We start from the raw sequence: 27,860 nt of genomic DNA on the forward strand, positions 1-27,860 counted from the left end.
TTCACAGTGTGTTACAAATGTGCCAATCACAAGACCATAATTCCCTCTAGCATAAGAAAGCGTAAATTTAAGACGTTTTATTTACCTTTACTTTTTCCCTGTGGGCACATGAACTATTGGGCCAGCCAACAGGATCTTAATGGAGTACTATTCTGTAGACTTCTTCCAAAGAAGGGAGTCAGTTGAAGGACTACATCCTGGTTAACCTTTATATTGACGCAATCTTAGGTGAAGTAGTGTGTACATATTCAAACTTGGCAAAGACATATGACAATGCTAGAGATACTTGGCGATGCTGGAGCAAGAATGTTTGCAAGCTATAATTACAATACAACTGTGTGTTTAAATATTGCCTAAACTCAATAAGGAAACGCAATTCAGGGACACATGGAAATGCAAGATTTCTCTGGATCAGAGCAGAGGCACTAATTCAAGGGAATGAGCAAATGAAAGGAAAAATCAAGGCCCCTTGTTCTTATGGAATTGCTGTAAAATTATACATGGTGGTGTTTTTATGATTGTGCAGAGCAAACACACTACTCATGTATGTATGTATGCATGTGTGTATATATATATATATATATATATAACAAATTAATGCCAATCATAACAAAGGCAGAGGCAGCCTCACTTACCCCATGTTATTATACTGTTATGGCAGGCTCATAGACTAAATGAATGACATCCCAAGAACCGCACACGTCTTAACCTAACCTATTCATACAATTCAGCACTGTTAGGGTTAACGCTATTTAAACATTCTGTACCAGTTCATTAAATCACACAAACATGTCATGCACACATTTCTGTGGCACAATATAGGATACATTATTAAAAAAAAAAAAAAAATTCTTTTGGAAGCAGATTTTTAAAAAATCCTAGACAAAAAGTTGCTATGACTTGCCACTATGTTCGTGTTTTTTTCCTTCCTGCTCTTCTACCTCCTTCTTTTGCTCCAAGTCTCCAGTTTCCACTTTGTCTGGGTCTGGGGCATTTAAGTCTTTTATGACATTGGGTTCAGGGGGCTGATAGCGGTATTTGTAGCCAAAGGCACGCAAGTGGTAAGTGTAATATTCCAGCAGGTACATGTGTGATGAATCCATATAGTGGAAAGAAACAGCCAGGTCTGAGCAACACTGTGGACCCTGAGAAAGATAGAGAGAAAGAATTATGCAAATTAATATAGTAATATATAAATATTGATTTATATTTATATATTCATTTAAATTTGGAAAATATCTTCATGGAACATGATCTTTACCTAATATATTCTAATGATTTTTGGCATAAAAGAAAAAAAAATATCATTTTGACCCATACAATTGCTGGCCACAGATATACCCATGAGACTTAAGACTGAGTTTGTGGTCCGGGGTCACAAATAATATTCTTTTGTGTTCAACTTCAAAAAATAATAATAATAATAACAAAAAAAATCTAGTTAAAATGTTTAGTGACATCAGTATGAGTAAACAATGGGGAGAAAAATGAAAAATTCTCTTCCACAGAAGACGAAAAAAAGCATTTCGTTTTTTTAACAACATAGGGGTTAGTTAAAGCTGCAGTCTGTAACTTTTTTAGGTTAAAAATGATCCAAAATAAATTTGAGCAAATGTACATGCTCAAAGTGTACATAACTAGCCAGTGTTCAAAATTATCTGCTTACCAATTAAAATTATTAGCTCGTAAGCTTGTAATAATGTTTTTAAATCCAGTGGTACTGGTGGATTTCCGCGGGAAATTCAACCAGATCTTTGCGTCATTACATCACACATCTGTACACATAAAGAAGGTGTCCCGGCTAGTAGGCTATATTGCATGGGAGGATGTGAAGGTGGAGATTTATAACCTTTTCTCACAGCACTTGATATAATTAAACACATCAATTTGATGGCGGGTTCAGTAAGGTTCAAACGACAATCACCAGTGACAACTGGAAGTTCACCCATTGTAAAATGCAAAAGAACTCAGATTTTCAGAGATGCTATCAGAAAAAAGAAAGAAAAAAAAAAAAAGACTTCAACCAGGCCCATGCGAAAACAAGCTTGCTTGAAAAGGGTTTTGAAAGTTGTTGTGAACTCTGTGATTTAAAGGGATTCAAAACAGACGCAGAGATGGCTTTTTTTTTAGCTCTGTTAAATTATTTATCAGTAGCACACTTGTTCACTTAACTCATACAGTTACGGAGTTTACTTTGTTGTGACCTTCTCGTTTTGCTATGTGCATTTTGTTAAATATCTATTATTTGGTGCTAGATATTAGAGAGCAATTCACCTCGACTTCAAATTAATTTGTTGGTATGACAAGTAGAAATAAAACTGCGCTGAAATGGAAACTGAACTACAGGTAGCCCTAATACACATTAAAGGGTTACTTCAGTGATTTAGCATTAATCTTTGTATTTAAACTGGGTTATTAATGTAGTAGAAATGTGAAAATATTTTTGAAATTGGTACCTTTTAGATAATTATTTTTTATTTGTGTCTCATGGGGATAAAAGACAATAACTCCCAGAATGCACTTGCTTCGCTGCCCTATGAAGCCACTCCCAAAGCCACGCTACTGGGTTACCACCGTGTTGATTTTCATATAATCAGTTCAGTTAGACAACAGACACTACAATTAAAAACTGAACGTGTCTGTTCAATCTAATGTGAGTGAACAGAGCGAGTGTCACGGCACAAACGCAGCAGGAGTCAGATTACATTCATTACAAGAGCTGAGGTAATCGAGTCCACGGCATACATTCACAGGGTGTTCAGTCCGGCATGTTTTCAGTTCATGCCTTTGGAAACTTAACTTTCATAGGAATTCATTTGAAAAGTTGAAACACTCACTTTGCGCCGCACAGGTCCGTTTACATGAATGCCCACAGCTTCCCGAGCCAAGCACTGTGACTTTGAGTGAGATCCCACTCCCCATGGACAGGTTAAATACATGCAGAAATAGCTCCCTCTACTGGCTGTAGTCTTTAGCCACTGGTCAAAAAAATCCACAGATGATGCAAATATCTAGCCTGACAAGCCAGACCCACATCAAGATGTTTGGTCTGGAAACTCACCATTGACAGGGCTCAATCCGAGGGGCGGGATAAACGGTTGTCTTTCAAACTCCCTCTGTACGCGACAGGATACGGTACACAACCAACCAGAGCAACAAAGGGGAAGCGGAGCTTGTTGATAGATTAAACATTCGCCGTATCTGGTCGGCAAAACTCCGAACACATCTTCCCTTTTTAAGAATGACTTCAGTGCCGTTTTTTGTTCTTTTCTCAGAGAAAAGCTTAACTCCAAGTCTTCCAGAGTCGTGGTCAAAGCTGATTCGAAAGACCGCCGTTTGCCAGTTTCTGTGTTTACTAGAAGCACGCAAACGAAACTCGGCCATCGTCATTATGCCCACCGACTCTCTACACGATGTGATTGGCCCGGCAAGAGTTAGGGGAATTCAGCTCAGAAGGGTATTGAGAGTTGCTAGACGACACTCGCGGGCAGATTAGATTTGCTGCCGCTAGGGTGCGTCTAGATTTCTAAGCTAGCAAATATCATCATATTGCATCATGAGGATTTTTTCCAGACAAAAAATGCATAAATCTCTCATTTTAGGGGGAGACGATCATTTGAATATACTCCCGGGTTTCTACTGATACAAAGCCATATGCTAAATCGCTGAAGTAACCCTTTAAATGTAGTCAGGTAATGCTGATGTTAACATTAACAATTTGAAAACCAAGTATAATTTGCATGGTTTGACATATGACAAGTGATTGTTTTTATTTATTTAAAAAAAGCTTTTTTCCCCTTAGTTGGTCACAACAAATGTGAATGTTAGCTACTTGTTCAGATGACATTCTTATGTTGGTCATACTTTCAAACAGTAGAATCTGTGATTCCGAATGACAGTATCCACACCGGGGCGGTGACTGACAGACACACATTCTCTTCAAAACCTTGGATTAATACGCGCTGTGCCGTGCCGAGGCAAAATGTATGTAAAGCTGATAACTGCAATTGCAGATTTCAAACAGAGATGGCGACAAGCGGGAAAAATTACAGACTGCAGCTTTAAAAAACAAGTTCATTATAAACTAATAGGTATGAGCTAGTCTTTTCTTGTGTTCAATATCAAAAGGCACAGTGCCTAAAGTAATATGGAGCCAACAGCGCAGACCTACTCAATAGACTTTGATCTCTGCCAAAACAAACTCATGCTCACTTGCATAGTCAATGCTCTTGTGTCATTTATTTGAACAGGATGTCTGTAAAGGGCAACAATTACACCCTCAGGGTGCATTATATGGAGACGCTGACAGACTTAAGAACATTTCACCTTTACTTAATTAGACAGCACCTTAACAGGATCTTCATAAGAGACTGATCTGAAGAGACTTTTTTTTCATATTGTGTCTTACAACCAAGATAAAGAGTTTATTGAAGAAATTTAAGCCAGGATCCTTGTTATATCCATTATATATTGGATGGAGAGAGATCTGAATGCAAAATTGTAGTCGACTGTAAAAAATAAAATAAAAATTAAAAAAAGTAAAGAAAAAATAAAGGGGGGTGGGGTTATGTGGACTAAATGTTTTGAGAAGTCTGGCATACATCACCAGAGAGAAGTCTGTCATTTCACTGGAAGACATTAATTTAAAATAAATAAATAAATTCACTACATTCAGACTCACCTGCACAATGGGGTAATAACAGTAGTTCCAATACCAGAAAGTCTTAGGAAATGTGCCAGTGAGATGGGACTCGGGTACAAAAGGATGAAATGTCTCTCTTTGCATGGTGTCTCGGGAGTCTCCTGCCACAACGCCTACCTTTTCTAAACACTGACCCATAGCCAAGTCCTCCACTGAGGTAGTGTGAGTGCACACTTTGGTGCGAAAGCCCTCCACAAACCTCTTCAATGCCTCTTTGCTGAGCACATAGCCAGCGCCGCCACTCATGTAGCCCTGTTTTACGTAAGGCTTAAACCGACGGCCAAAATACAGTGGGTCTTCTGGAGAGTGGCTGGCCAGAATCCAGCGCAGGTTGTCAACGATCACATAAGTGTCGTCATCCGCTTTGAGGAACCAGTCCGCCTCGTCCCCGTGCTTCTCCAAGACATAGTGGAAAGCACGAATGGTTTTCCAGTACAGCTGATCCCGACCTTCCTTGGTGTTTAGGCCAACCGTGGGAAAATCTGGGTTATCTACAGAGCTTATGAAGACCACAATGTTGCAGTGGCGACTCCATGTGGCTTTCACGTGTCGAGCTTTTTTCTCAAGGTTATTAGGGCCAGTCATAACCCAACACAGAATGCGTACACGCTTATAGAGAGCATCAGCCAGTTTGCCATCCTCACCTATAAGAGACAGTCAAAGATTACTCACAAAAATACATGAAACCAAAGAAAATTTAGCGTACAATTTTTTTTATGATACTAAAAATTAATTTATCAAACTGTTGCTCAACCATATATGCTAAATAAAATGTGAATAAAATTATATAGAATTATATCTGTTACCTTAAGCTGCTCTATTCATATTATTACTGTCTTTAGCAACTTTTTGAAGCGTCACTTTTTTATTGCATTGACTTTTAATGGAGCAGAAATCTCAGGTTTCATTAAAAATATCTTCAGTTCAGTTTTATTTTTTGAGGACGAACAAAAATCATGAACAACAAGGGTTGGGCAATTAGGACAGAATTAGACCGTCCTTTTTAGGGTAAACGAACCTTTATAAAACATTTTTTTTTAAATGTTAATAAACATTGAAGAAATTGTTTGATATAAAGCTGGAATATCATCTACTTAAATTTTGTAAACTATTTATGCATAAAATTTAGAGTCAGCATTTTATCACTTTTGGTAGTTTATTGATAACCAGCTGGCGATAAAACCTGCCTGTACACTTTAACAAGGACAAAACATTAGATGCAATTCTAAAATCAGAGTAAAGTCCACCTCTCCAGGATGAATACACAAATACAAGCTCAAAAAGAGTTTCTTACAAAAGAAGGCTTGGCATGCAAACAACTGACGCTCAACAGGAAATGGGCTAACTGTTAGTTTAATTGTGACACCAGGGTGGGAAGTTACATCTACAAATCATATCAATAAAATGGTGTAATATTCAACTTCATTTATATAGCGCATTTACAATGCTTAAAAAAGCTTAAAGGGATAGTTCACTTTAAAATGAAAATTCTGGCATCCTTTACTCACCCTCAAGTTGTTTCAAACCTGTATGAATTTCTTTCTTCAGCTGAACACAAAGGAAGATATTTTAAAGAATGTCAGTAACCAATGGAACCATTGACTGGAACCATTGACTTCCGTAGTCTTTTTTCTACTTTTTTTCCTACTATGGTAGTCAATGGTTCCAGTTAACTGATTGGTCAGAATTTGCCAGAATTTTCATTTTCTGCGTACATCACCAGGCTCTACCTGTCTCTAACGCCTCGTTTGGAAATGCCCTAAATGTGTTATACAATAACCATCAGATTGCTGAAAATACTTTTTTTTTTTTTTAATTGTGGATTCTAAAATCTGACAAACTTCAAATTAAAAAACTGTGCATGACTGCAACAAGATACTGACATACATTTTCTTATGATGACATTGAAACAATGGAAAAGAAGTTAAACAACTTGTACAGGTGAGCGCATGCAAGGAATCTAATTTAAGTTATTCCAGTCAAAGGCAGACAAACGCCTTCTAAAAAAGAAAAAAAAAGATGTATAGAAGACATTCAAATTCCTTTGTGTGGTTAACTTTACAGTTCACCCAAACTAGCCTCATGTTGTTCCAAACCTGTATGACCTGATTTTCTAACGTGTCAACATTCACTGCATATTGTTTTGCATTCAATGCCAGAAAATCGAGACTGAGGGTGTAGGTTTATGACCCAAGTTTTACATACGAAAATCAAACAGGCTTAAGTTTCTGTGCAAATGATCACAACAATATTCCGTTTTGGGCAACAGAGTTTATATTCTATTTTTTATTTGTTTTTGTATATTGTATTATACTACCATGTTTGCTACTTATATCCATTCGTTTCTGCGGTGTATTTACCTGTATGGTGCGGATGATTGAGGTTGAAGAGAGCCGACCTCTCTTTTTTCCAGTTCCTGTTTTCTTGTTCTATCATCTCAAGAAGGTTTTTCTCGTGGGCCTCGTGCTCACGAGAACCCGAGTTCCGCTTGAACCCAAAATGACCCAGGAGCAGGTATAGGCTGCACGTGCCCACCAGAAAGCCCACGTAGAACGCAGAGCGCGCACCGAGAGCTTTCATGACGAGCTCTGTAGAAACTCTCACCTCAAGTGTGACACTGTGACTATATAAAACACAGACAGAGACACACGGAATACTGACTACAGCGAGCAGAGGATATCTCAGTATTCTCCACACGTATCATAAGGTTTTGGCTTTAAAAATCATTAACCCAAAAAAAAACGGCCGCGCGTATTGTCCGCGTGACAGCAGCTCCGTGACTGATATGACAGATCAAACGGTGAACAACGTACCTATAGAGCAACATACGTCGTCATACCAGGATACACCTATTGACGTCCGAGTGCTTAAACGGAAAATTCTACTGCATTCAAATTTACTTAAGTAAAGTGTACACAACACATTCAGACATAAACTAATAACTGTCTAACTAATAACTTTTGGAGAAAAAATAGCCTATGATTTATGCAAATTTAAGATCACTTAAAATATTCAATATTTAGGCATTTCAAAATATAGGGCTTATAGGGGTTTACTAGCACATTATTAGTCGTCAAAGAGGAGGTCCGCGATATAACACATTAAATAAATTAACGTTAATCCCAAAATTTTGAGCTGTTCAAAATAAAGTTGCAGTACATATGTAAACTGATATCTGTTTTAGTTGTTATTGAAGAGCATATAATTTATATAAATCACGAAATGAACAGTATATGTTTTATTATTTTAGATAAAAAATAAAAAGTTTAAAACTAGTAACATTCGCTTTGTCATGGTTACAGCGGAAGTAAGTTAACGTTACCATAAGAAATATCCTCGCTTAGACGCTGAATGATGATAAGGTATAGAAACAGTCACAATCTTACCAGACAGCTGATTTTCTTCATAACAGAAGTGAAAAAAACGGCAAGATTCGGCTCTGAGGCCATTTCAGTCCAACTCGGAGAGCTAGCATAACGGTAAAGCTATGGGTTTTCAACTTAAATCCAATAAATTCGACAGCCTAACCAGGTACATCAGCTGCACAATCATGGCTTTTTTCTGACACATGCAAATTTGGGTTGGTCGATAATATTACGCTTTACTTAAAGCTAACTAGCAACGTGCTAGTTAGGAGATAGAAATACTTCCTATGTTAACTGAATGTTCCCCAATGGTTCGTATTATAATTAGCCAGCCTCGTCAGTCTGTTTTGTGGACAGTGATACACACTCACCACACTAAACTGTGTCGCTTTTATAAAAATAAAAAATAAAAAAATAAAAAATACACCATACTAGGAAAGTAAACGCTTGGTTCAACCGTGAACTGCTCGCGTCACAACCATATAACGTAAAAAAAAAAAAAAAAACACCACAAAAAAAAAAAAAAAAAAAACACTGATACGGGGACATACGGAAGCGCATTTGATTGGATGGATCGCCTGTCGATCTTGGGTTGAACTATTATGTCATTTGAACGGAGGGCTATGATTGGGTCACATGTATCCAATTGTGGAACAGGTTTAAGCAAGCGAAGACACAGAGCAAATGAAATCACGCCAAGAATTAAAGTATTGGAGATTCTTGTTCTACAACTACGCCTGTTATAATCGGCGTATAATATAATAATTATATAATTGTATTTAAGTTAATTGCCGTATTATCTGATTTATATTTATAGCCGTATACAGGTCCTTCTAAAAAAAATTAGCATATTGTGCTAAAAGTCCATTATTTTTCATAATGTAATGATAAAAATTAAATTTTAATATATTTTAGATTAATTACACACGAACTGAAATATTTCAGGTCTTTTATTGTTTTAATACTGATGATTTTTGGCATAGCCTACAGCTCATGAAAACCCAAAATTCCTATCTCAAAAAATTAGCATATTTCATCCGACCAATAAAAGAAAAGTGTTTTTAATACAAAAAAAAAGTCAACCTTCAAATAATTATGTTCAGTTATGCACTCAATACTTGGTCGGGAATCCTTTTGCAGAAATGACTGCTTCAATGTGGCGTGGCGTGGAGGCGATCAGCCTGTGGCACTGCTGAGGTGTTCTGGAGGCCCAGGATGCTTCGATAGCGGCCTTAAGCTCATCCAGAGTGTTGGGTCTTGCGTCATTCAACTTTCTCTTCACAATATCCCACAGATTCTCTATGGGGTTCAGGTCAGGAGAGTTGGCAGGCCACTTGAGCACACTAATACCATGGTCAGTAAACCATTTACCAGTGGTTTTGGCACTGTGAGCAGGTGCCAGGTCATGCTAAAAAAACAAAATCTTCATCTCCATAAAGCTTTTCAGCAGATGGAAGCATGAAGTGCTCCAAAATCTCCTGATAGCTAGCTGCATTGACCCTGCCCTTGATAAAACACAGTGGACCAACACCAGCAGCTGACATGGCAGCCCAGACCATCACTGACTGTGGGTACTTGACACTGGCATTTCCTTCTCCCCAGTCTTCCTCCAGACTCTGGCACCTTGATTTCCAAATGACATGCAAAATTTGAGCAACAGTCCAGTGCTGCTTCTCTGTAGCCCAGGTCAGGCGCTTCTGGCGCTGTTTCTGGTTCAAAAGTGTCTTGACCTGGGGAATGCGGCACCTGTAGCCCATTTCCTGCACACACCTGTGCACAGTGCCTCTGGATGTTTCTACTCCAGACTCAGTCCACTGCTTCCGCAGGTCCCCCAAGGTCTGGAATCGGTCCTTCTCCACAATCTTCCTCAGGGTCCGGTCACCTCTTCTCGTTGTGCAGCGTTTTTTGCCACACTTTTTCCTTCCCACAGACTTCCACTGAGGTACCTTGATACAGCAGTCTGGGAACAGCCTATTCGTTCAGAAATTTCTTTCTGTGTCTTACCCTCTCGCTTGAGGGTGTCAATGATGGCCTACTGGACAGCAGTCAGGTCGGCAGTCTTAGCCATGATTGTGGTTTTGAGTAATGAACCAGGCTGGGAGTATTTAAAAGCCTCAGGAATCTTTTGCAGGTGTTTAGAGTTAATTTGTTGATTCAGATGATTAGGTTAATAGCTTGTTTAGACTTTAGAGAACCTTTTCATGATATGCTAATGCTAATTTGCTAATTAAATGCTAATTTTTTGGGGGGTTCATGAGCTGTATGCCAAAATCATCAGTATTAAAACAATAAAAGACCTGAAATATTTCAGTTGGTGTGCAATGAATCTAAAATATATGAGTTTAATTTTTTATCATTACATTATGGAAAATAATGAATTTTTATCACATATGCTAATTTTTTGAGAAGGACCTGTACTATCAGGTATTTTCCTGACAATATTTTAGAAGACATTGATTTATTACATGTGACATAAAACCAGTAATTTAAATGTGTGACAACTTCAACGCTCTTGGGCGTTTAAACATAGAAATTAATTGCTGAATTTATTTATAAAAGACCACAGCATCGTACATTTTACCATTTAATTATCTTTCTCACGATATATGCAATGAATGCATTTTCAACAGGTTGCTGAGATTAAATGTTTCTTCAGTAGCACAAATTACAAAATGTAGCCTACAGTTGTGCATTTCGTGGCGAAGTCTGAAAACATAAAGCTGCTGCAAGTGATTGCTCTGAGCCACTAAAATGTCTCAACATTCCCTGAAATGTCCCATTGTTTGAACAAAACCCTACTAGACAAGCCAGCATGCCACTGACAGAGATCCACCGCCAGTGGACCAGCACACGCGGGTTGCAGTCACATTCATCTTCCTTCATTATTTTGCTTCTTGCCCACCCTTGGGGCAGTGATTTCTCGGGTCATAAATATTTCAGTGGTCGTTCAGATACTAAAAGAAACAATTAATTGCTTACAGCAGCTTTATCCACTCTCATTCCCTCCCAAAAAGTGTGCTTGTTAGATTAGACATTAGAAATGGAAATGATGTTGTATCAACAAACAAATCAAGTACTGTAGCAACGTTATTTAACCTTGGTCAAACCATGATCATTCAAAGCATTACAACAAAGAGCCCTGTAGGGGGTATGAAGGCAGTGGTAAAATGCAGTAGATTCCCAATGTTTGACAAAACTAAGCCTGGACCTTATATATGTAAGACATAAATCCTTTTATGGCTGGTTGAACAAACAAACTTGTCAAAAACATAAATTAAGACTAAACTGAAGCTTCACACTGAATAATTTGCTTCGTGCATGGCTAGGATTTGTTGAAGAAACTGTAGGCGTTTTCAAAAAAAGTGTCTGGACATTGACAATGACTACTATACTTTGCATTATGGGGACTCTGCATCAATCTCCATATTGTAGTATCCAGATTTCCTTGACTTTCAAAAGCAGCCAAGTCAAAAGAGAGAGTCACGGTTTGTCCAGTGATGAGAACATGTTGGTCCAGACTGCCTTTCCAAAATAAACCTTGACATACATACTAACTGATGTTTTGTCTGCATGTGAGAGTGAAGGAAGGTCTGTTTCACAGACTTTCACAGTCATAAAGCACATCACAACTGAAACATGAAGTATATTTCTATATTTAAAAAAAAAAAAAATCCCAATCTGAAAACAGGCAAGATACAGTATAAACAACTTAGAGATGCTCATACAGGATAATCAGAATTCACGGCCGTGGACTGAACCCTTTACAGGGCTCACATGACTTAAACAGTCTGAGAGAGCAGTTTGGTCGGTGACAACCAGGTGGCTTAAAGTTCGGAGTTCAGAGAACGCTGGCTGCCCTTCAAGTTAACAGTGCTTGAGAGAAGAGGGAAAAGGCTCAAAAGTCTGTTTCATCAGAATCACTGTTTCCTGTGGACTGGCTCTCATCCTGTTTTTCTCCCCAGACAAATTTGTAGTTATTCTCCAACTCTTGCTGTCTCTTCTGCTCTTTGTACACTTCCTCTGTACCTCCCGTCTGCACGAAAAGAGAGTGAACATCAGTTTATTTACTTGTTGAATTAGTGTCACAAACAAGGCATGAAAAGGCCTATTTATATTAAAGGAGTTGCATCAATACAGACTTATTTAAACTCAAAATTATTTATCATAATGAAAGGGTTTTGCATCTAAAATGTAGTTCTACCCCATATTATTTTATGGCTGATTTGCCTTTAAGATTCACCTTTAATGGCCTTCTTTCGAAATTTACTGTACTGAAAATGTGCTGGTCAGACTGAAATGATCAGTTTCATGAACAGCATTTTTTATTTTATAATGTTTCATGAGGTGCACTTATAATCTTAGCATGATTTTTACATCAAAATGTAGAAATAAAAGGTTATTTTTGACCCTGATATTAGCCCTCTGATTTGAATGATCTGTTGGAAGGGGCGTGTCTGCTGCAAGACTTCAATCTAAATGCCCGCTGCTGTGATTGGCTAACATCTTTGCAAATGAAATAAGTATTACATGTGGAACTCTCTCAAAATCTTTCACTAAGTTTTTGCCATTACACCTGTCGAGATAAACTAATCATGAAAAGTGATTGGTCATTTAAAATAAAGTTCAATCACTCATTCCTATTATTAGAATCCAAAGGAAGCTTGTGCAAGGACGGTGTTCTTCCACAACCAGGCACAGCGCAATATCTTGCAATCTTTGGCATGTTTATTGCGCGGTACCGCGATCCGTTTAGCTCCACGAGCCGGTGGGCAGGGCTACAGATGCAGGCGTACATATTTATCTGTGGAGGTGGCATTTTTGCATTCTATGATGTCAATGGTCAACATATTCTTAGAACGATCATTTTCTGGGCCTGGTTTCAATAAAAGCTTTTCTTTGACTAACAAGGAAGTTTTCAGTTCGAAACTTACAGGATATTCTCGATTAACTTTTAAATGTCAAAGGCTCAAAGGAAAGTTGATTTCTCAATTCATCACCCCTTTAAGCTCAGGATACACTGCACAATTGTAGCAATCCAATAAATCACTGTGCGACATGAGGTGATCGTGCTGAATTTCTGACACTGTCAGAAAATGATCGTAGGCTATCTTTGGTCTCAAGACTGTGACAATGGACCACCAATTAGGAGCCATGATCACAGAAATCGTCACGATTGTTTCACGATGACAATTGTCTGGAACAGCTCAAAATCATGCTGTGTATCCTGGGCTTATTAAATCAAAATGTGATTTCTCAATTCATGACACCTTTAATATTAGGATTCTTCAGAAAATAGGAAGAGTTGCGGGCGCTACACACAGTTAGGAACAACACAAGGTTAAACCAATTTTCCTTTTATTAGTTGATAATGTGCGGTCACGCAATCATGGGTTTTGTGTGAGGGTGAAAAAATTCCCTGAAATCACCACACTGACCAACAAAAAGCGGCTTGGTTTGAAAGTGACTTTGTGCTTCATGCATCGCTGCACTTTTGACCTTATGCCATCCTAAACTTGTGGCTAGATAAGTGTTGCTTTGTACATGCAGCTTGTATAAGAGTGTGTTCAGATTCATACCAGAAGGTTGATGAGAAGCTCTCTAAATGATTTTGTATCCTCTTCAGTGAGCCACTGGTCTCCTGCTTCCTCTGCTGTTTTACGGGTTAAAATCTTCACTTCAATCTTTCCTGAAAAACAGGCCCAAAATCCTTAGTCATTATCAACATACGTTAATCTAAACAATTGTACTGTTATACACAAACAGAAACAAAATGGCTTTTTTTTCCATTCCCATGCACACACAGGTGATAGAAGAAATAAGTAGGGGTAGAAATGATGCATGCAGAGAAGGTAATGAAGGCTGTGGGATGTGGGAAGGACAAATGAAGTGCTGTCATATTTCTAATTATTCACATTTTATCAGACTGAACATCTCCACATCCAGAAAACTGGAACAACAGCCACCACCCTGTACTATAAAACCTCTGCTGTTTTCTTTCAAAGCCATTCTTAAGGAAGTAAAAAACCTTGAATTTCTCTCCAGCCACACAAATCACTGGCATCAATGAAAGTTTAGGAGTGCCTTAATCTTGAATAGAGTCAAAGAGAAGACAATCAGGCAAAAGTCGTTTATTTGAGGAAATAAACAACTGAGTGAAAACCTATCCTTTCTGTGAGCACATACTGTAACTGTATCCTCATGAGAAAAATAAATTCTTCTTCCCTGTTCTAGTTTGTACAATTCTAAATGATTGCCTTTCGCTTGTATTCCCCATTTTTAAGTCGCTTTGCTAAATGAATAAATGTAAATGTACTGAGCAAAGACCAGTCAGAAGAATAGTTCAAGATATCAGAATGAAAGATAAAGTCTTTGCTCCACTCACACAGACACACACAGGGGAATAAGAGTACTTTAGATGTGTGTGTAAGTGTATTCCGGCCTACCTTCGGCCTTGATGCCGGCTCTCTCTAGCTGCTCTTTGACCACTTCCTGAATCTGCTGCCACTGGGGGTCGCCCTCGCCCAGTTCCTTCACCTTCACACCCCCCTCATCATCATCATCATCGTTGCCCCCGGTAACCGCTCCTGCAGCCACACCTCCGCCCACCTTATACTTAGTCACCCTGACTTTTACCTGCTCGCCACTGCTGCCCACTTGGGCTTGGGTGATGAGAGACAGAGGGAAGGGGAGGTTACCGCGGATACAGCGGAAAATTCCCCCTCACCATTTCACGCATTATAGCCTCTCTCTAACAACATCAATTGCCAAGTTAGAGTAACACAACAGTATGATACAGTGTAGTATTAGTGTTAGTGGTGACAATGATTTCATCATGAATATAAAGTATACAGTGGCCCCAAAAAGTATTTGGATCATCGTTTGTTGAAAATAAGTTAACAGACACTACCATTAAAAAACGTTGGGTTGTCAAAAGTGACAGTAAAAACGAAATATTTCTATTTCAAATAAATGCTGTTCTTTTGAAATTAAAGAATTTTAATTCATGTTCGGTCTCAAAGAAAAAATCTCATGGTTTTCACAAAAGCGTTAAGCAGCACCAATAATAAGAAGAAATATTTCTTGAGTAAATAATCAGCATATCGGAATGATTTCTAAAGTACCTGAGTAATGATGATGAAAATATCACAGCAATAAATTACCTTTTAAAATAGAAAACAGTTATTTTAAATTGAAATTCTATTTCACAATATTGTAGTTTAACTATATTTTAAATCAATAAATGCAACCTTGATGAGCATAAGATACTTGTTTCAAAAACAAAGACGTTCTTAGAGACCCTAAACTTTTGAACAGTGGTGTATCATAATAAATTAAAATATTCGCATCCAATATCATGTCTTTGGGAGCAGTAAAAATGTTAAGCGGTTAAATTAAAAGTGACGTGAAAAGGTCTTACATAATTTCTTTGATTTGAAGCCAGAGTATAATGCATATATATGCATCATGCACACATTTACAGACATTATACTATACATGTATAGTAAAAGATGCTCAAAAGCAGGTTATATGAATGCCTGGGGTGCAAAAGCAAAAGTTATAAGCAATTTATGAGTGGATGAGCATTCCATTCTCCCATCTGTTCATTCATGCACCTGTTCACTCAGCATCCATTCTCTATATTTACCTGGTGTTTTGGGAACCAGGGTTGAGCTGCCAGTAGAAGGGCCTCCATCTGTCTTTTCTGGCGAGTGTTCGCTTTTATGCATATCTGCATTTTTTTCTGTTTCTGGTTCAATCTCATGTTCGGTCTTGTCTTCAAGATGGTCCAGAAGTTTCCCCAGTGTGTTCTCTAGAGTTTGTGTAGCCTGAGAACGATCAAACTCCCCCTTAAGACCTTCGTTCTCTAACTCCTGTTGAGCCTGGGAGATGAGAAATATAAAATTAGCATATATTCACAGCCAAATATTTTTGGCTAATTTGTACATACATAGTAATAACTCGTACTTCCTCAATGATGTTGTCAAACTCCTTCTGCATCTCTTCTTTTATCTCTTCTATCTTGGAGGAGGAAATGGACAGATCTGCCATCTCATCCTCAAACTCCTGCAGCAATCTTTCATCTTCATCTCCTTCCTCTACCTCCACCTCCTGTCCTGCTGTCTTCTCCTTTTTTTTCTCTTCTTCCTCCTCCCCCTCTTCTCTCTTATGAGATGATTGCTGGCTTTCTTTTTCCAGTTCAGCTTTCCTGTTCTGAACATAGTGCAGAAATGTATGGTCGGCTGATACAGGTTTTTCAGTGGGTGAGTGGCTTTTAATTTGACATAGTGTCTTAGAAACACTTTGTCTACAAAAAACTACAAGACATCAAATGCCATAGGCAGGATTTTTCACAATTTTGCCAAACGGGAGCAGTTCTTGGGCAATACTCTCCTGGGAAATGTTGGTTATAAGTCTGTACAGGTTAGAAAATACTCACCTTCTGGTTGCTCTCTCTGAGGTGTTGTACAAACTTCATGAGGTCTGCAGGGTCTGTTATGATTTTAAAATTAAACTTTTCCTCCCCAAATACTGAACAGAAAGAGAAAGATGACCACAAATAAAGTGAGGAAGGTGCATCGCTTATATTAAGGACAACTTGATTGATGCTATAGTTTTTTTATTCAAGGTTTGGAAAATTGTCTTACAGTCATTTTCATGTAATTGGCTGTCCTGAGGCTCCTGAGGGGTCTGTAAAACCGTTGTAAAACATGTTAATGATCAGTGCCCCCTCAAAAGGTTAATTAAAAGCAACAGAAAGTGTATATGTTTCACGACAAGATTGAGTATATTGAGTGAAGAGTTGCTTTAAATGAGGCTGTACCTCTGAGTCAGGTGTGCTTGACTCTGTGCTTGCTGGTTTGGACACTCCCTCCCAGAAATCCTTGTCCTCTGGCTCTTCACTCACAGAGCCCCCTTCAGCTACTTCAGCCACTGTTAACACACAAACATGCACACACACAGCGTACTGTTTGAATGCTGGACATAAGTTGCTAATTAAACAGGGGGGGGGGAAAGGAAGAAAAAGACAAATCTGGAGGAAAACCACAAACGATATGGTCATAAATGCACAAACGAGCATACATAAGCTATGTTTTATAAAATGATGAGGATTTGAAAATGAAAGTTCACTTGAAGTTTCAGGAGTGACAACCGGATGTAAATGCGGGAGTGAATCCCGATAAACAAAAACAAAAAGAAACATTACCACAGCAAAGTTCTGGTCTCTCTCGTGTTTGGTATATGCAATGTATTTTTTATTAAGTAATATTACAATGACCAAAGTGTTCTGCAATTTTAACTAAGCCACCACTTAGAAAGGTATCATGTTTTATTTCTATTCATAAGGCTGCTCGCAGTGTGTGCTCTAAGTGTTGCCATGCCCACTTATTAAGCAATTATGGGCTTGCTGTTTGGATTTGGTCGCAATATTTTGGTCTTGTTTTCAACATAAAGCATTTGGAATTATCTTGATTTATTATGGGCTTGTGTGGCTGTCACTCTAAACTGCGCGTGTACAGAATGGCAATAAGCACTTAAATGTGAACTGACAACCCAATTTAACTGCAGTGTGTACGTGGCCTATAGACGTATCTATGTTTCTGACGAGGCCTACAAAATGGAGGTGCATCATATCTTACTGACCCATGCTGAGTCAGTATCGAGGACACTAGAATATAATGATGTTGCATGCTGTTGTCACGGCCGGTTTCTCTGTGCAGCAAGGGGTGCGGTGTTTCCCGTACCGGATTTGATGTTATCGTTGTGTTGTGTTAAGAGTCATGCAAAAGACAATTTGAGCAGCAAGGGTGTTCAAAATCTGGTTATGCAAAATAAGCACATGGCATCACGCCTCACATCTGCATGATTTATAAGATTCAGAGCGATTGTGGTTACAAAGGTGTTGTGCATGATCTTAGTCAAATAAGCCCAAATCATTGCCTGGATGCCAACCTTTGGTTTCAGACTCTGAAACTGGAGGCTCATCTGATTGGACGACTGGGGCCTCATCTGTTTCTTCATCCAGCAATCCCTTGTTGTCGTCATCCTTGGACAGAATTTCATCCAAGTTCTTGAGCTCTTCTGAGATCTGCTCCACTTTACGTTTAGTGTCAGCTAAGTACAGAGAATGAGGAAGAAAGAATGATACAAAGAGAGATGTCTATGTGCTAAAAATAATGCATCAATTAGAGAACAGAGTATGATTTAATATAGGCCGATTGCATCTCTGGGGATCTAACAGTACTTGCGCATCAAAGGACATTTTCCATGAATAGTGTAACGAGTGATAAGAAAAATTCGAGAAGTCAAAATCAGACTACTCCTAATGTCTGATTAAGCTTCTAATGAAATCCTTGCTTTCCATATAAGCAAGTCTAAGCCAATTGGTACAATATTTCTCTACAGAAATATGATGAGGTTAAACTGGCAACAGTTATAATGAACTGAGTTACAGTAGGCTGGGCTCTACCTGCTCTCATAGCAATAGCAAAATTGTAATCATGTAAGCTCCATCGGTATAATTAAAAAATGATAGGATATAGGTAATCTCTCTGAGGTATACAACCAGTTTTAGGGTTGAAGGATATATCTTCAAAATATCAATCTCAGCATGCTTTATTCTTCTGCTGATTCACATTACAATGTTTATTGAGATATTTAAAGGGTGTTTTTGTTCCAACCATTACTAAACAGTACAAAATATTCAAATAGATAAAAAAAAATGCAAGTAGCTCAGTAGTCAAAAAAGTAAATAAAATAAAATAAATAAACATATTCCCCGAAATAACATATATTAAAATGATATAGAATAATTGATAAATTAAAAATACACAATAAATATTTATATTTAACAATTTAAATTTATATGCAATAATATAACAATATACATTTACCTTCATATATTATTATTACATGTTATTATGCGTCTTGTTATATTTACAAATGTGTGTACTGGAAGTTTCAATACCAGGGTAAATTCCTTGCGTCTGCAAGTATTCTGACACACACATCTGAGATGTTATGAAAACATCTTAAAGCTACACTGTGTGATATTTTCCCCCATCTAGTGGTGAAAAGGTATATGACCATCCGGTGAATAATAGTTTCTGTTCCTCTCCATTCTGATTTCGTTTTAACTCCTACGGTGGCCAATTTAGTCCAAGATTAACATGGCAATCCCCCTCTTCACATTCCACACGAGTGTGCCATCGAGTGTTAAAAAGCGAAAGGCGAAGCTTGAATTTACGGGTATGTCCCTCTTTGGCTAATATACTTTTAAGATGGAGGGGCAACATGGCGACCAGCATTCGAACCCCTCACCCGTATGTATTTTCAATGGCATATTATAAACTTACGAGAATACTTTATTACTTGAAAGAAGTAAATATACATTAATGAGCACATATATTTTTGAAAGAAATAAGTGTTTTTAGCTAAGAATAAACAAAAAAAAGTTACACAGTGTAGCTTTAACGTCTCATAGTCGTGCAGCACAACTAGGAAGGATTGTGAAACCAGCCTAATGACACACTCTTGACGGCCAAATAAAAAGCAAATCAATATTAACGCAATATTGCACCTGTCAAAAAATGCACCTGCATGGTGGATCATTTATAATAAGCGCATAGCTCAGTTGCTTACTCTCATGACACATAGCAACACAGCTAAAAGTTTCTTAATGTATTTGGCCATTTATTAAAATTGGCCAACATTTACTTGTTAATGCCTTCACAAGCACCCATAAAAGCTTTTTGGTTGTGTTTGAGTTCAGTCAGGCGCAACATAGGCTAAAAAAGGACCGTGCGGAAGGTGCATTTGCAAAAATATGCTACATTTTTGTAATTCTGCTAGGTGTAACTAATGTCGCAGAAACTAAAGGCTTTACCTTTAAATGGCTGAGGACATGCATCTAAATCAGAGACAACATGGCAGGTTTCAATTTAAATGTATATCAATTTTATGTTTTTATTTATTTATTAAAAATTATAAAATATAAGTTATTAAATATAAGTAGCCTATTACAAAAAAAATACCTTTAAAGTATAATAAATATATAATTATTAAAAAAAGTTTAGAAATAATTCAAACTGATGACTTTAACAAACATAAACAAAGTTCATGTCTGCTTGTAGGTCTGTCTTTAACAGTTTTTGTTACTAATAAATTTCCTTGTGAAGAAAATAAAATGATAAAAATAGTTTCAGTTATGACTTTCTTAAGTTTCTTTCACTTTATTTAGTCTATTTAGTTTCATATCAAATACAATGTGAATTTCGTTGATCGAGATCTGAAAGCAGCAGCATATTTTTCCTTTTGGGCGAGCGATTCGTGGACAGCTTACCCTGTTCATTAAATCCCTCATATGCCAGCAAACCATTTACTGGTAGGCGCGCCAAAGCCACTGTGGATCAGCTAGCTCGAACATAAAATTACAATATTTGGCAAATAAATAAATGATGGAGAATTACATACATATTACTAAAATTTTATCATCATGTAAGCTTTATGGTACACCTCAAACAAGGGAATCTGTACTAATTTATAGTGTTAATAATAATTAGAGAGGCTTGGCAATAATCCACGAATGGCTTGGTTATGCAGAGCATTCGCAGCTTATATGGACAGTACGCAACTGCTATATGCCAAATATGTCCCAATATCACTATAACAAGGCCAGGATGGAGGTAAAAAACAAAACCTTATGTACTTACAGACTTGAAGCTTGACATAGTCCATATACTGCTGGGCACTGAGAGCAGGTTGGCACACAATGCCTTGTGGTTTGGCAGTGGAAGGTGGTCGAAGGAGGGGGTGCTGGCAGGTCAGAGAGGTGTGTACTGTCAAGACGTAGCGGCAGGACTGAGGCTCATCTACCCGTGCAATATAGTCACTAGAGCTTTCCTCACACACAAACTGTTTATATATAAATAAAAAAAACACATTTACGTTTTAGTTTCCACTGGAAATTGGATTGTCATTGCCCTTAAAATAGTAGTATCAATCTAGCACATTTATATGGTCTTTTTAACATTCAATTTCAAAAACACTTAGGCCTTCATTAACAGATTCCACTAGGAAGGCTTTCCAATAGATTTTGGGACATATTGCTCCTATTCATATGCACAATGCAATTGTATGTTGTTGTATACTACTGTTCGAAGGTGGAGGTCAGTAAGATTTTTAATGTTTTTAAAAAAAGAAGTCTCTTTTGCTCTTCAAGACTGCATTTATTCATCTTAATTGACCATATGGACAGAAATTTCTTCCACAATAATATAAGCCAGCTGGAAAACTTCAGAGTGTTGGTATCTAATGTCCGGAGGTAGCTAAAAACAATTGTGTAACACTTAGTTTATAATCAGAATAGTCACTTCCATAGTCAGTCCTAGCATTCATTTAGTTATTAAAAGTAAGACAATGTAAAAAAGACGCGTCCCTCAGTGTTCCTCCTCAGCAAAACTTTCATGTGAAACAAGCATCAATAGCCACGTTTACATGCACACTTTTTTGTCATTCCGATTAAAATAACTCCGATTGAAAAATGTAGTGGACTGTTTACATGAGACGTTATCTAAACCGATCTGGGGTCTACATGTGCTGACTTTCAATCGCAATCATCACCGAGGAGTTTGTCTGCCGCATCAGAAATGTCGACTCTGTCCTCTCCAGCAGCTGGAATGTGTTCACGGATGCCATAGCAACTGTCAACGGCCTCCAGGACTTATACGGTTTTATAAAAGCTATTTATTTATTTATTGTAAAGTGTAATCATCTCAGAAAAAAATGTATTCTTCTGTCAGGCGCAATTGAAGTAAAAAGTGCCTGGGACAAACACTGTCAAGATGAGAGAATGTGTCATTATGCCAACATTATCTTCATAACTTCTCACGAAATGAAACGTTTATCCCTCAGAAAATTTAACTTTCCTCTCAACATTATCCTGCGTGTGAGCGTGGTGCGCGGTCAGTGGTGAAGGCGCACGCTGTATCACGTCATATAAGGACGCACACTGCAAAGTAATCGGGTCAGGTCGTTTACATGGTTACATTTTTCGTCCGATCGGATCATGAAAAGGTTTATTCCACCCCTCGCAAACCGATTACAATTTAATTCGGTTTGGGAATTTTTATTCCGATTGAGGTGTTTATATGGAGCATTTTCATTCGGATTGGACTTTTAAACCGATTAAACTGCTCCATGTAAACGCACCTATTGAAAGATTTACAATGCACTTCAAGTAAATTAATTGAACAAAACGGGAGTTTTCATAAGTGTGCCAAAAAAATTGTAAGTAATTCATAGTTCACCTTGAAATAATTAATTTTTAGACCTTTTTTATATTTTTAAACCTACATTTTTATAATTCTTAATATTTATTCAAAAGTGAAACGTGTGTAAAAAATGTTACAGGACATTGCTATGAGACAATAAATGCTCCTCTGTCGCCATCTTTTGGTTATAGTAATAATTAAAGGAAGTGCATGTAAGATTGTGGCCAAAACTGGTACTGCAGGTGTATCCCCCCTCCCCCTCCCCCTGAATCAAGGTCGCCAGATAGGCTGCAGGATCCAGCAGGAACGTTTGTAGCTGCAGCCGTTGTAACTAAAGCAGAGCTGGCAACCCGGATGCCGAAACATTAGTGACTTTGTGATTGGTAGATAGGTGGAGGGTGGAGCTTCAGGCCAAAACACAACATATCAACATCAACTTTCAAATGACAATATCCTGGCCGGACTACAGTTGTCAGTGATATAAGTATTTGAAATTAACATTTCTTAATGTCTAGTGACATATCAGGGCCATTTTATGATTCATTGAAATACATTTCTTACATACAGTTCCTTTAATGTCTTTTTTTATAAATGTGTTTTCTATCAAATGTTGTATTTCCTACATCTTGTAACGTTGTGTTTTACAAATGAGGACAATCTCAGAAGGATGAACAAATAATGTTTTTGGTCATCACATTGGAAATATGACTGATATGCTAGAATTTTTTTTGCGTGTGTCCCCAATTACAGACACAGTGTTTCTTATTCCAACGTTCCCATTAACCACGTCATTATTGCAATCAATAAAAATGGCTTATTGGCAAATTAGTTAGGTGTGATAACTGCATTCAAATATACACACAACATTAAAAAGTCAGCAATTTTTTGTTTCAATGTATAGCAAGTACAGAATGACAGCTAACAGCTGCCTAATCAAAGTAACTGTACATAATGGTCAATTGAAATAAAGAAGACTAGAAAAAAACTGTTATTTAGTGTCCACATATGTATTGTAGTTTCAGATTGATTCAATGATTGCCATTCAATGGCACTAAGTGAGTGTGTGTAATCTTACTCTGACTTCCGTTTCTCGGGGATTGCCATTCAAGTCACATTTAGAGCCATTGACATATGACTGACTGTGATACCTCTTCAGTTTATGCTGCTTAGATGCCTAAAACAAGAAAACATATCAGCAAATTTAAATAAATAAAAGATTCTTTTTTTTGTTCATATATATCCCAAGCACAGAAATATATAGACATAGACAATAAACTACAAAGATGGCAGCATGCAAATAGTGCACTTTCGGAGATATGAGTTATGGTGTGTTCAAGTCCTGGGAAGTTTGTATTCATGAGGTGGGAAGTTCAGGTGCAATCAAGTCACTTTCCTCAGAGTAAGATGGCGGTGTTACTTTTCTTAATTAACTACACAAAAATACAGCAAGGTTTTTAAACTTTACTTCCAGAAAATGAAGAATAAAAGAATGTGCATCAGGTGGGTTTTGCTTTTTAATGTTATTTATTCATTTATGAAGTCACTGTAAACTTTATCAGTACATAGGATATTATATTGTAATATTACAATGCCATTACATTTTGTGCAGGAAATTAGCTTATTTTGTTGTAAATAAAAAAAGCCTGACAATGTCACTGCTAATAACCTATAAATATTGTGGTATTCCACCATGTTTGTCACTGACACACTCCAAACTCGTAAATATATAAGGCTTAAAGAAAATCCCAAACTTCCCACTCGTATTTATGACTTTGTGTTTTCAGGTTGTGAATATGAACTTTGTGCTTTCCTTTCAGTTCGAGAATATGATCTTTCATTTAATTTCATTCATAAATATTTTTTCAATTGATAATATTGCTCCCAGTGTTGCTAATATTAATTATCATCTCTAAATGGAAGATAATTACTGGTAGTATCAGAATTTCCAATTCCTTAATTTTCTGAAACTTTCAAAAGATGAATAACATGACAAAAAAAAAAAAAAAAAAAAAAAAAAAAAAAAAAAACATTAACCTTTGGCCTTACCTTGGCAGTTTCATTTGTCCAGTCAAACTCTGAATCATAATATCCCAAAAAGAGCACATTTCCCTTGATTTCTGAATCTATAAAATCACAGATGTGGAAAATATATTAAATTAAAAGTTTAAATGCACATTATAAACTCAAATACACATTATCCTACAAGTCCTTAAGGGATAGTTCACCCAGTAATGACAATTCTGTCATCATTTACTCATCTTCAAGTTGTTCCAAACCTGTATGAATTTCTTTCTTCTGCAGAACACAAAATAACATGTATTGAAGAATGTCAGTAACCAAACAGTTGGTTTGCATGTTGGCCTAGAGTGTCAATGTGACCTATCAACTGTTTGGTTTCCCATATTCTCCACAATATCTTCTTTTGTGTTTAGCAAAAGAAAGAAATTAATATAGGTTTGAAACAACTTGAGGGAGAAAATGACAGAATTTTCTTTTCTTTTTTGGGGGATAAAATATCCCTTTAAATCCTATAGAATTTAGAGATCATTTTAAATAAAGATACCTGACATGATTTAACACACCTTCTAAGTGATATTGCCTGATGTGCTGGCCGTAACAGAACTCATAAGTCCACCAGTCTTTGGTCTATACACAGAAAGAAAGAAAAAAGTTTCAAGTCACAAACATGAACACTCCAAAGGTGCTTTTCTCTAAATTACTATTTGTGATATTCAGTCATATATCTAGATCAGAGTCAGTGGATGTGTATATTAAGTGTGTAAGTCACTGTGACAGAAATGAAGACCATGTAAACCTTAATCAGGCATGGTGCAGTCTGCATGGGCTTGAGGAGGTCAGGGACTCCTAGGCCACTGTAGCCCTGCATGTCAGGCTCTGATACCGGGTCCTGATGGAAACGCATTGCCTGAGCCGGCAAACGACACTCATACAGCTGCTTGTATTTGTTAGAGACCAGCATTACATCTTCCATCTAAAACAGGAACCAAAAGAAGATGACAGAAACAGATAAAAGGAATTAGAAAAAGAGAACCAGGGAGAGGTGGTAACACAGTTCTACCATATTGTTTTTCACTGAAATTCATAGTTATAATTATACAAATCTATAGCAGGGGTTTTACATGTTTATACACCATGGACCCTCAAATATGACCACACTCATGATACAATTTGAAAGGTATCTACTGTATAAAGAACCAATTTATATTGTGAAACATAAATGTTATACATATGTATATTACTTGGAAAATATTGAGTTACATTAACACTCTTTTCTACTCATTATTGTACTGTAATATTTAATCTAATTACATATTTATTTATAATATTACTATTCTGTAAATATTTACACAGACCCCCGCCCTATCACTCCCTTACGGCCACCGAGGGGTCCCGAACTCTAGTTTGAAAACCCCTTATCTATAGCATACCTGTGGAGGCACAGTCTAACATAGCTAATGCCACGCTGGTTACTTAACCAGCTTTACTATTCTGTATTAGACTAAGTTAGTAGACACCTAGTAGGAAAACGTATCACACAGACAAGTTTTATTCCCTGATACATCAAACTGTGCATAAAGACAACAGCTGTCTGTAGCAAATAAACAGCTAGCTGCATCCCTGGCCAAACAAGCTTACCTGTCCCATGATAACAGGATCGGGCAGAATCTGTATTCCATATTTCATTTCATTCAATTCTTCTAAATTCAAAAAAGCAAACACGGACAGAAGACATGTTAAGAAAAAAACATATAATCCTCTTAACCACTTAATCAAGGAGGAAGCCATAGTTCTCTCATATCGCAAACTAGCGTTGTCAAATGATTTGTTATTTGGTGCATGTCAATATGCGCCAAGGAACGTGGATTGGACAACGTTGTTGAAAGTTGAAACGTGATTGGTTATCACTAACGTCAGTCATGTTTAGAACGTGTATTTATTGGACTACGTGCGGTAATAGACACCCACCAGCCACGAAATTGACTTCTATTGGACCCGCCGAGTAAATGCAAATCAATGCAATGTTCAATGCAAGCTTCGGGCTCACGAGGTCGCTGTGGAGCACGTGAGAACGCACGTTTTTTAGTTCTCTCATTTTTGTAATTATAGGAATCAAAGCATTCCCTGTGACTGGAAAAAAGCCATTATATATAAGATAAATAGTATATATATATATATATATATATATATATATATATATATATATATATATATATATATATATATATATATATATATATATATATATATATATATATAGGTGATAATAGAGATCTGTTCAGACAGATCTGTAGCTACTAATCTGTAATCTATCTTGAGGTTTCCTAATTAGAAAGAAAACAGTTGCATCCTTTCTTGTTTGCTTGACCACCTGACAGCACAATTTCATACAATGATCTACATTATTTTCTCTGATCCTGTTTTACTGGATCTAGCCTACCTCATTTTAAGAGTTGCTATATAGTTTAAATAAATCATAAATTTTAGTGAGATTTATTATGGATGTTTTGATTAACAAGGCTCTGCTATCATTAAGCAGATCTCTTGAAATGCATGTGTTAAATACAGTTAAATGATTAGTTTACTTTAAAATTAAAATGACCCTATGATTCTCTCACCCTCAAGCCATCTTATGTGTAGCACTTTCTTCTTTCTGATGAACACAATCAGAGTTATATTAATAAATATCCTAAAGCTTCCAAGCTTCATAATGGCAGTAAATGGGGGCCATGAGTTTGAAGCTCAAAAAAGTGCATCCATCCACCATAAACTTACTCCACACGGCTCCTGGGGATAATAAAGAAAAACATCCATATTTAAAACTTTATAAAGTAAAATATCTAGCTCCCGCCAGACCGCATTCTGTACCCTCTAAGAAAGTATAATGCCTCTCGCAGTTCAAAACACTTACGCTATATGTCACAGCAAGTTGAATATGAAAAGTTGTCTGGAGGATAGATATTTTGCTTTATAAAGTTTTTTCTTTACATTTTTCTAACAAAAAAACAACAACGATCTTCTTCAAAAGGCCTTTAATAACCCCATTAATTGAGGCAGAGTAAATGGGATAATTTTCATTTTAAAGCTGCACTATGTAACTTTTTGGTCTGCTAGGCACCTATTCAAAACAAAGGTGTAGTCTGATGACGCCAAGTTTGAGCTCAGCATCTTGGGACATGTTAGCCTGGATGTCAGCCGAACTCAGCCCCGCCCACAACATTTGAGCTCGGGCAGTTCGGTCTGGACTTGACCCATAGAGGAGTAATTATGCCCGAACAGAAAACTGTTTTGACCAATGAAATCATCAGGGAGGGCTTTAGACGATGATGGACAGATGAGAAACAGTAACGTAATCAATCATCTATGTCATCAAAGGTGCTTGGGTTGAATTTGTTCATATCCTAAACGGAGAACTTACGAACTAACGAAGCTAGATTTTTAACAGGTACAAAAACTAGAGAACACATAACTCCAGTATTATCTACTCTTCACTGGCTTCGAGTC

The 27,860-nt window shown here is 37.2% G+C and overlaps 2 protein-coding genes across 4 annotated transcripts; both read right to left on the bottom strand.

Moving 5' to 3' along the window:
- Positions 1–611: 611 nt before the first annotated feature.
- c1galt1lb (core 1 synthase, glycoprotein-N-acetylgalactosamine 3-beta-galactosyltransferase 1, like b) lies at positions 612–8,548 on the bottom strand. Of its 2 annotated transcripts, XM_067460000.1 has the most exons (4): positions 8,089–8,548; positions 7,063–7,325; positions 4,682–5,346; positions 612–1,145 (listed from the first exon to the last, which is right to left on the bottom strand). In XM_067460000.1, exons 2-4 carry the CDS (start codon positions 7,280–7,282, stop codon positions 894–896), a joined length of 1,137 nt encoding a protein of 378 aa, XP_067316101.1. In that variant the 5' UTR covers positions 7,283–7,325; positions 8,089–8,548; the 3' UTR covers positions 612–893. The 2 variants fall into 2 exon arrangements, with proteins under 2 accessions (XP_067316101.1, XP_067316102.1); XM_067460001.1 differs by having other exon boundaries at positions 7,063–8,548.
- Positions 8,549–10,638: 2,090 nt separating this feature from the next.
- On the bottom strand, positions 10,639–26,184 carry os9 (OS9 endoplasmic reticulum lectin). Of its 2 annotated transcripts, XM_067460003.1 has the most exons (15): positions 25,995–26,184; positions 25,153–25,329; positions 24,920–24,983; positions 24,384–24,460; positions 23,413–23,511; positions 20,778–20,979; positions 18,019–18,180; positions 16,889–16,998; positions 16,713–16,755; positions 16,505–16,596; positions 16,033–16,278; positions 15,713–15,947; positions 14,511–14,726; positions 13,644–13,753; positions 10,639–12,100 (listed from the first exon to the last, which is right to left on the bottom strand). In XM_067460003.1, exons 1-15 carry the CDS (start codon positions 26,142–26,144, stop codon positions 11,963–11,965), a joined length of 2,121 nt encoding a protein of 706 aa, XP_067316104.1. In that variant the 5' UTR covers positions 26,145–26,184; the 3' UTR covers positions 10,639–11,962. The 2 variants fall into 2 exon arrangements, with proteins under 2 accessions (XP_067316104.1, XP_067316105.1); XM_067460004.1 differs by lacking the exon at positions 14,511–14,726.
- Positions 26,185–27,860: the final 1,676 nt, after the last annotated feature.

This window comes from Pseudorasbora parva, chromosome 12 (assembly GCF_024679245.1).
Source record: "Pseudorasbora parva isolate DD20220531a chromosome 12, ASM2467924v1, whole genome shotgun sequence".
Lineage (NCBI taxonomy): Eukaryota > Metazoa > Chordata > Actinopteri > Cypriniformes > Gobionidae > Pseudorasbora > Pseudorasbora parva.